Raw genomic sequence first — 9088 nt, 5'->3', positions numbered from 1 at the left:
GTCTGAAGGCTGAGCTGGATCCTATGGCTCAGAGAGATCACTTGTGTGTACTCACCTCATTATTTGAAGCTTATATGAAGACCACATTCAAGTTCATGAACAAATAACAATTAAACAGTATACTAAGTGTTTGCACAGGGACACAGTTATTATCATTTTCCCCTGAAAACGAGGGACTGTATAAAACAATGTAATTCCTAAACAGTTAATGCAATATTGTAATTAAGCTCATTAAAGTCAAAGTGAAAATCAGCACTTTAACCTCACTGAGGCTGTTTGATCTACTGTGGTATTAAACGGCAGCAAAATGACACAATAAAATGCACGATTGTGTAGAAACATATGGACCTAAAGCAGAACATGTCCACTTTTATTTTTTCACTCTCAGTTTTGATGTTTTTATAATCTTGTCAATGGGGAAAATGCATGCAGTATGATCCAAACCAGGACAGCCTGTCATGTCCATGTAAACACACCGAGGACCTCCACTGACGTTTTATGAGTTTTTTATGCTTTTGTTTAGCAAGAGTTTAGCACTGTGTGTTCGCCCAATCACGCGAAAAACTTGTGATTAAACAAAATGTATTGGCCTGAATGATTGCTACAAGCCTTTTTCTCTAGAACAGGGGCGTCAAACATAAGGCCCCAGGGCCATAATGGGCCTGGCAAAGACTCCAATCCGGCCTGGATTAGAAAATCTGGAAAATTTGAAGGAGTGCACACATTTTTGAAGTTTTAGTTGTATTTTAAAGCTTTTCCTATTGATGACCCCCCCTCGCTCCCATTGCCCATCACTCTACACTAGGGGTGTGCAACTCCAGGCCTCAAGGGCTGGTGTCCTGCAAGTGTTAGATGTGTCCCTGATCCAACACAGCTGATTTAAATGGCTAAATTACCTCCTCAACATGTCTTGAAGTTCTCCAAAGGCCTGGTAATGAACTAATCATTTGATTTAGGTGTGTTGACCCAGGGTGAGATCTGAAACCTGCAGGACACTGGCCCTTGAGGCCTGGAGTTGGACACCTATGCTCTACACCAAAGCAAATAAGTAATAGATGAACAATTAAATGACAGAAAGTTCTAAATTTTTAATGTCTAAAAATGTACACTTTTATACAGTGGATTCAGAAAGAAAAAAGAAGAAATTGTCTTTGAATTAACCAAAAATGTGTATTTTATAATTATAGGACAGTCTGGGCAATGAACCAACTTTCTCTGTAATTTCACACATTTATCATGTAGTTTTGCTGCTCCAGCCCACTTGAGATAAAAGAGTTTTGAGTTTGACATTACTGCTTGTGAGGTAATAAAAAAACATTTACATTTTAATTTAATAATAATTTTTTACATGTTTTGTGATAAAACAATAAATTGGGTATCAAAATAAGGTTTAAAAATATAAAAAGCAGAAGAATGTAAGAATGATTTTCAGTTTAAAATATACTGCAAAACTGAAAATTCACTGATAGCTGCCAAATTTTACAGTTACAGTGGTCCCTCGCTATAACGTGGTTCACCTTTGCGGCCATGCTGTTTTGCAGATTTTTGGAGGGCAATTTTGCATGCTTTTATTTGTTTATTTATTTTACAGTGTATTTTGTTCTGCGTCCTGATCGGTTGTAGACCATTGTCAGTCAATCTTGTGCTGTGGTCCTGTACAGTACAGAATGCGTTCAGCTTGTCAAATTTACATAAATCTTCGATCGCTAGCAGTGTGACTCTGAAGTGCTGTACTGTATGTTTGTAAGTTTTCAAATCAACGAACACAACAATGTCGATGAAACGTTTTGCACCGTCAAAGGAACCTGTGGTAGCACCCAAAAGGCAGAGGAAGATGCTACCATCGCATAAAAAGTTGGACTTCTGGACATGCTAAAGGAGGGTAGACGTTTTTCGGACCATAAGGTACACCGGTTAAGCAAAGCAAAATAGTCAGATAAGTCAAACTTGATTCAACTCATTCTTCTTGCTTCCTCTACTTTTGTACAATTGTTCCATTAATGTTGAATTCTCTGGCAGCTGCTCTATTCCCATGTTCTGGACCTAAAAACAGGGTTTGATCTTTGGTTTCATTCCATAATACTGGACTTATTTTTCTATGAAGATTTGAACTTTGAGAGTGTTTAAACAAAAGAAAAAAGTTAAACAAAAATAAAGTTGGCTTCTTCACAGATTTCACCTATTGCTGGTTATATTTAGAACGGAACTCGCGCGATAAACGAGGGACCACTGAAAATAAAAATCATAATATATATAATATTTTGTTTTCATCCTTCCCGTCTCAAACATCCTCCATCTTTAATCATTAAAAAGAAACAGCAGAAATACAAAGGCAGAAACTGAAACCGTTGATCTCTAAACCTTCACCTCCTCCTGCAGGGCGGAGGATGGCGAGGACATACACGTCACGGTGGAGGAGCAGCATATCCTCCTGCTCACTCTGCGGGGACAGCTGCAGTCAGTGCAACGTAAACGGTGACTTCATTCCCGACGAAGCCATCTTCAATGCATCAAACAGGAACAGCGTCCACTTCAATCTGAGTGGTTTTCTGCCCATACTGCTCCTCCTCTTCGTCATCTTTGATTTGTAAACATGTCTAAACAAAAAGCTGCACATATAAATCTGTCAGGCTCGGTTCAAGGCTGTGGGGTTCTTGTTTTGTTTCTGACTAAAATAGAAAACTGTGTTAGAGATGCAGAAAGTCACAGGACTCTTCTTTGTACTGTCCAAAAATAAACGTGACTGATAAATTTTGATTTCCGTTGCAGGTTTTCTTCCCTTTGTTTCCTCATTTTAAACTCACCTACACTCACCGACTGTACAGCTGTGCTGAAGAAGCGTGCATGTACCTGTGAAAGAAGGCTGGTGCGCGTGACAGGATATGAACAACCCTTGGTTCACAATAATGTTAGCAGCTGGGCGTTTCTTTTGTCTGTAGAAGCAAACATTTAAATATGATTTTGAGGTGAAGTTCCCCATTAAAAGCTTATACAGGAACATGTTTTGGTCCAAACAGAGATCATTCAGGTTCAGAGGCGTGTTCAAAAAGTCAGAGTTTTCACTGTCACCAAGGTCGCGCTCTTTCAATCGAACTCCTATGAACTTACAAACTGCTCTGCAGGAGGTTAACTTCAGAGTTTGGTTTAAATCGGCTCCACATTTCACTGATTCTGTTACTTACAATCTGTAAGTGTGATATAAGTGCTCAGTGGTATTTTACTATCTGCAGCACAAACTGCATGTCCTGGCAATTTATTGAGTATGTATTCAGCTGGTGATGAAGATATTCTATAAATATGTTTTCACACTTGGTCCTAATCTACTGCCAAGTCTGTTGTACACTGCTGGAACTGCAGCTAATCGAGTACAGGTTACATGTATGGTATTTATCATGGAAAATATTCAGTGAGTGAATCAGTGAAGTTATTCCCACACCTCCTTTATGATTTATGTTATAAACAAGCGTCAATCGCTCAAATAAAAGTATAAACTCACGAATTCACAAGATGTGATTTTCTGCTGCGTTGCTCTCTTGGCTTTGTGGCAACACCAGTGTTTCATTTTGCTTTTATACTTCTTTATGTTCTTTACCAGCTCAGATCTGATAATGTGTCTGACTGAAGTCGATGTGCTCAGCTGATTATTTTGTGCAGAAGAAGAGTCAAAAGATTATTCATGTTTTAAAGAGTGAGCACAGAGCCTGAAGCACAAAGTGTGGGTTCATAGAAAACAAGCAGTGTGAAGGTAAAATATCCTTGACATTGTGCATATTGTGGATTTAATTAAAAGTGACCATAAACAGAAAGTAATGAGCGCTTTTATATCTGAGATCAGAAAAAACTGCAGTATTTGGGCTCTAACACCTGTATTCACCTTGATCTCTAATTTATTAGATGCTGCTGCCTCAACTCCACTCTCCTCTTGCGCTTCCCTCATTCCTCAGCTCATTGCTGGTGGGTCAGACTGATACAGGGATGTGTATTTAGGGACATTTGAGAAATCTGACTGGACCCAGGAAACTAACGAGGGTGAGACCAATAATCAAAAGAGGGAAGAGAAAGGCAAAAATCCTGGAGACACAAAGAACGTGAAAGAAAAGAACAGAGAAGACAAGCAACCAGGTGAACACTAATGACCAAGAGTAAGAATATTTAGTAAAAAACACAAAAACTCAAATGCAAGGCAGGAATCCATGGGTGGGGGAGCTGGAGACTATCCCAGCTGTCATAGTTCACAAAAATATGTTTGACTCCCTCCACCTGCATGAACTTAACTGCAGCAGAAACGTGTTCTTATCGTCATCTAAGCAAAAACTTCATCCTCACAGTTTAAGCGTCTCTTTGATCACTTGAGTTTTTTGAGCGGCTTGCCGTTTTTCCCCACCACTAAAAGATTATGAATGACGGAAAATGAAACATTAAATTTAAATTTATTCTGTGGGCATTAAACGTGTCCGCGATGAGACAAACTGAAGCAGGAGGTTGAGCAGCACTCTGAGGCCTTTCATAAATCTACACACTAAAGCAGGTACGATGCCACAGCAGCACCATAAATCTGTGCGACAATCAAAGTGACCGAGGCATAAACATTAACGACAAAGCCTCTATAAAGTTTAAAGCCCCGCCGATGATGGAGCGCTCCGACAGCGAGGCAGGCTGAGAATATTTGACCCACGTGTGCACACGAGAAGCAGCTGGGATCGATAATATCTGCCTTTTCATGGCCTCATTACAGCTGACCTCCACTCAGGGTGCACCATAGCGGTCACTTGAGGGTTAAACGTGATCAGGGCATTTCTCAATCTTCAAAATTATAACATAAACTCTGAACACAAAGTAAACATTATTCAAAGTGACAAGTGAAAAAAGCCCCAGAAGGTCAAACTCATCGAGACACTGATCGGACCACACCGTGGGGTTACGTCTGACGTCAGAGCGCAGAGAGGTTATGTTTACATCAGTCCAAGAAAACAAAGTTCACTATGAAAAAATTAATAAAATAAAATGATTTCTAAAGTGTTGTTTGAGAGTCAAAAATGGGGTCCAGTAATACTACATGGACACTGCGTGGCCAAACTAGAGTATATTTCTCGCTTGGAGGAGACGTCTGATTGGGTGTCTATTGGACGTACAAACAAGGCCAACATCTGTGTGTTTACGGCTTTGCTTTTGCAATCTATGACCTATTTTCACGTGGGAAGATACAGAGTCTGTTCCAACCATGTTTACTAAGAGTGAAGACAAGTGGGAGTGGAAAATGCTTAGAAAAGCTTTTATTATAAACACATATGAAATGGAAAAGAGTTTTTTAATTTTCCAGGTGAGGATGACAGAAGTGCAACTGATGAAAGGTTTTGGTTGTCAGTGAGTCTGCATCTCTCTCTTAACCAGCCGTGTAAGGAGTGTGAAAGGGTCTCTGAATGTCCTTTCAAAGTTTAGCAGCAGTCCAGCGATCTTTGAGATATTATAGATAAAGCAACGGAACGACTTGGTAATCCCTGCAAACAGCTGGCCTGAAAACAGGATGGCACATTCCTTGTATGTTCAAGCGGTATTCCCTGTCAGAATCTGTGCTGTCATGATAAAGCACAAATTTCCTAGTTGGAAAAGCAAGGTGTGAAAGTCACACTTTCTCTGTGGAAAGTAGAAAGTTTGAACCACAAACACAGATGAAACTGTTCTGCTGGAACGGCCTGCATATTAATCAGCTCTGACACGGTGTATCAGATCCTGTCGGGATATAAACGCGACCACAGAGGCAACATGTTTCCTCCAAACACCGACCCCAGCAGTGCATCATCTGCCTGCACAGCAAGAACACTACGTTCAATCAACACGTGCGCTGCAGAGCTCATTCTCAGTGTGGGAGCTTCACGATTGCACAGCACCAGCGCTACCATATTTTAGGACAAAGAAGAGATGAGTCAGTCCATCATTCTGACATTGGAGACATCTGGGTTCAATCAGTGGCGGAGGTTGGAGCAGAAAAGTTGTTTCTATTGGACAAAAATCTGACAATGCACTCGCATCCTCAGGGGAGCTTCAGTTCCTGAACAGAAATGTGGCGAGATTTCATTTGAGCTTGTTGAGTTTTGCATGATAGAAAGCAACAGATTCTTTGAGTTGACTCTCAAAATGCTTCAAATTACCCTGAAATTTGAAGTAAGTTCTCTTTAACTCATGCCAAAACCTATTAAAACAATCAAGGAGGACACTCAAACCTCCTCACTTGTTTATGACCTTTACCATCAGCGCAGTGGGGAAAAAACGTAGAATTTTTATTAAAATCCGTCTCTGCTATAATCAGGTGTTTTCACTTTCTGCCTAACTGAAGCTCTCCTCTGGACTCAGTGCACCCTTCACTTGTTTTCTTCAGTGGCTTCTTCTGTATCTCTACGCTGTGCCTGATTAGCTTCCTGACAGCATTTATATACAAAAGAATGAGTGATTGTGCTGTGATTGTGTCTTTATTCTTTCAGTGTTTCATTACCAACAAATTCTCCTCAAAGCATCAACCTGTCATGGGCCATTGACCCAGTGGTTTGATTTTTGTGGGTTTATAATTTATTTTTGGGTTCTAGTTTTATATTGGTTTTTTTTTCAGTATGGTATTATTTCAGAGCACTTTGGAGTATTGCTTGTTACCTTTTGTGTCCAGTTGGTCCCGGTCTCATCCCTGTATTTAGTCAGTCTTGTCTCTGTGTGTTTCCATTTCTGTTCTGGTCTTATGTTATTTTCTCTTTTATTTTAATCGTGTCTCATCTCGTGCATGATGCTCAGGTTTGCTTTCCCTGGTTCATTACTTGGATTCTGTTCAGCTGTGTTTCTCAGGTGCTCTGCTTTGCCCTTACCTCGATATGTACTTTAGTCCTCAGTTTGCTTCTTTTCTTTGTCATGTAGTCCCTCGTTCTGCTGTGCTGTATGATTTCCTGCTTTGTGTTCCCGTTTCTTTTGATGAGTGTACCCCTTGGTTTGTGTTTTCTCTGAATCACTGTGGACTCTTTAATTTTAGTTCAGCTAAAATAAAGACTCACTTTTCTGAGTCCAAGTCCAGAGTCATGCATTATGGGCCCAAGACCTCCCTATCACAGCCCTTCACATATAAGACTGTTCCCACACATACCCTCAGTCTTAATGTAAAAGTGATAAAAGCCATCTTTGAACCACCAGGGCAGTTACTGAGCAGTTATTTTGAGCAGGCTTTGGGTCAATAGAGAGTGAGAGCCGTAAATGTCATTTCAGTAGTCACATGGGACACAAAAACTACACAGAGACTAAACTTAAAAAATGCTTTAAACGTTTGTCCCTAAGTAATTAAGTCTCTTTTCCCCTTTTCTTCGAGCAGTCTTTAGGAACAGTTCCTCAGGCTTCCTGTGGTACATTCAAAGCTCTTTAACTGTACCACACCTCTGGTAGAGGACCCAAGTTTGAGGAACACACACACCACCCTCTGAGTGGTTGAAAGGGATTTTTCTTTGTTTTTGTTTTTTTTTATTTTGAGCAGTGACTCAAGACTGTATTTCTGTATTTACACAAAACGTTCTATTAGCCTTGCAGCACTGGTGGGACGGTTCATGTGCAAAATGATAAGCTCTGGCAGGACACAGACACATTCATGCTTTATAATGAAATCATATATGAAGAATTGTAATGCACGGATAATTTTGTACATATATAACTGTGTGCATATATAAAAATATGCACACAGAAAAAATGCTTCCATTGTTCCCATCTCCACCAGTAGGTGGCAGGATTGCCTTAGCTAAAAAACAACTCAATGCCTGCCCCCACCCCTCTCAAAATCTGCAACTTTCCATGACACAAAGGTATCAACGGGAAACTTTTTATAGAGGCTTTCACATGAGCTGCGTACACCGAGGCCGTTTGAGCACAGAGCCTCTCTGGCTGTCATCATTAATGGGAGGCAGATGGACCTGGCTCGAAACGTTTCAGACTAATGAGGGAAATATGGAATCAGTGGAGGTTTCACACAAGCAGGCAGACGTGATGCTCATTGTATATTTTGCTCTCTCGCTGTCAAATTGGGGGGGAGATCCAGTTATTCTGCTCAGATTAATGTAGCCCGACATTCTGAGAAAGATAAGTTACACCACAACCAACAACAAATCTTTGCATTCACCGAGATTTAAAAGGTGACAGTCTCACTTTTGAGCACATAAATGCACTCAAAGCCATTTTTATTACAACCCGTAATTGTTTCAAAGTGAAATTCCAAGCAAAATAGCCTTGGTGTATAATTATATGCTCATGTTGTCTGTAAATCCAGCTGCTTTTTTTCTCCCTTCTTCTTCTTCTTAAAGCTTGCTTTGCAGTGTGAATGCACATTCAACAGGCTGAGGTCCATGCAGTGGCCCCCCGAGAGGATGAGGTCAAAGCTAAGAAAGTTGTTAGCGTGAGCCTGCAGTCTGGTGATGAGGACGCAGAGGACGAATCACACTCGTCATTTCTCTTCGTGCAGCATTCCAAGCAGCAGCCTCTCCAAGAAATCTGTGCTTCAGTTATGCAGCGTGAAATTCTACAGTTTTATTTGTCTGATATTTAGCTCTAGTTAGCAGCTATCCGACCTTGTGTTTTGGAGCAGTACAGTTTCTGCATGTGGCTTGATGAGGGAGTAAGTACGTTTTACTTAAAAAGCCCCTTACAAGATAAAATCACAAGGGGCAAAAAACGGAGAAAAAGACTGAGTACAAAAAAATGCCTGTTTAAAAAGATGAGCTTCAGCTGAGGGCTGGTGTTTTCCACACAAAGAGGGCAACTATTTTAAAGGCTCTACCACCTTTAGTGTTTGTTGTCTATATTTGGGGAAGGACAATAAACTCTGATCAGAAGACCTGACAATCCTACTGGTGACATATGGCTTCAGAGGGTCACTGGTGTCCTGGGCACCTCAGGGTGAAACCAGAACTTACAGCTCAACTAGCTAGCATTAGCTCAAAGCACCTCTGGCTCCAAACAAGCAACACTGCAGCAAGCAGAACACCGACATCTTGGGCGAGTCCTCAAAATGTGGATTCTAGAAACCTTTTGGCCTCACAGTGAAATTCTTTCTAAAGGTCCAGTAACTTTC

The 9088-nt window shown here is 40.7% G+C and overlaps 1 protein-coding gene across 1 annotated transcript in view; it reads left to right on the top strand.

Moving 5' to 3' along the window:
- Nucleotides 1-3027, top strand: part of cd109 (CD109 molecule) — a 40201-nt gene extending 37174 nt beyond the window's left edge. Inside the window, exon 33 of the mRNA XM_084953450.1 lies at nucleotides 2380-3027. Coding sequence (XP_084809576.1) covers nucleotides 2380-2591 — 212 coding nt within the window. The 3' untranslated portion in view covers nucleotides 2592-3027. The remainder of the gene's footprint in view (nucleotides 1-2379) is intronic.
- Nucleotides 3028-9088: the final 6061 nt, after the last annotated feature.

The sequence above is a fragment of the Perissodus microlepis genome, chromosome 15 (genome assembly GCF_051167445.1).
Source record: "Perissodus microlepis isolate ML-2025 ecotype Zambia chromosome 15, ASM5116744v1, whole genome shotgun sequence".
Classification (NCBI taxonomy): Eukaryota; Metazoa; Chordata; class Actinopteri; order Cichliformes; family Cichlidae; genus Perissodus; species Perissodus microlepis.
Note: the sequence above shows the minus strand (reverse complement) of the source record. Positions and strands in the feature narration are given on the sequence as shown.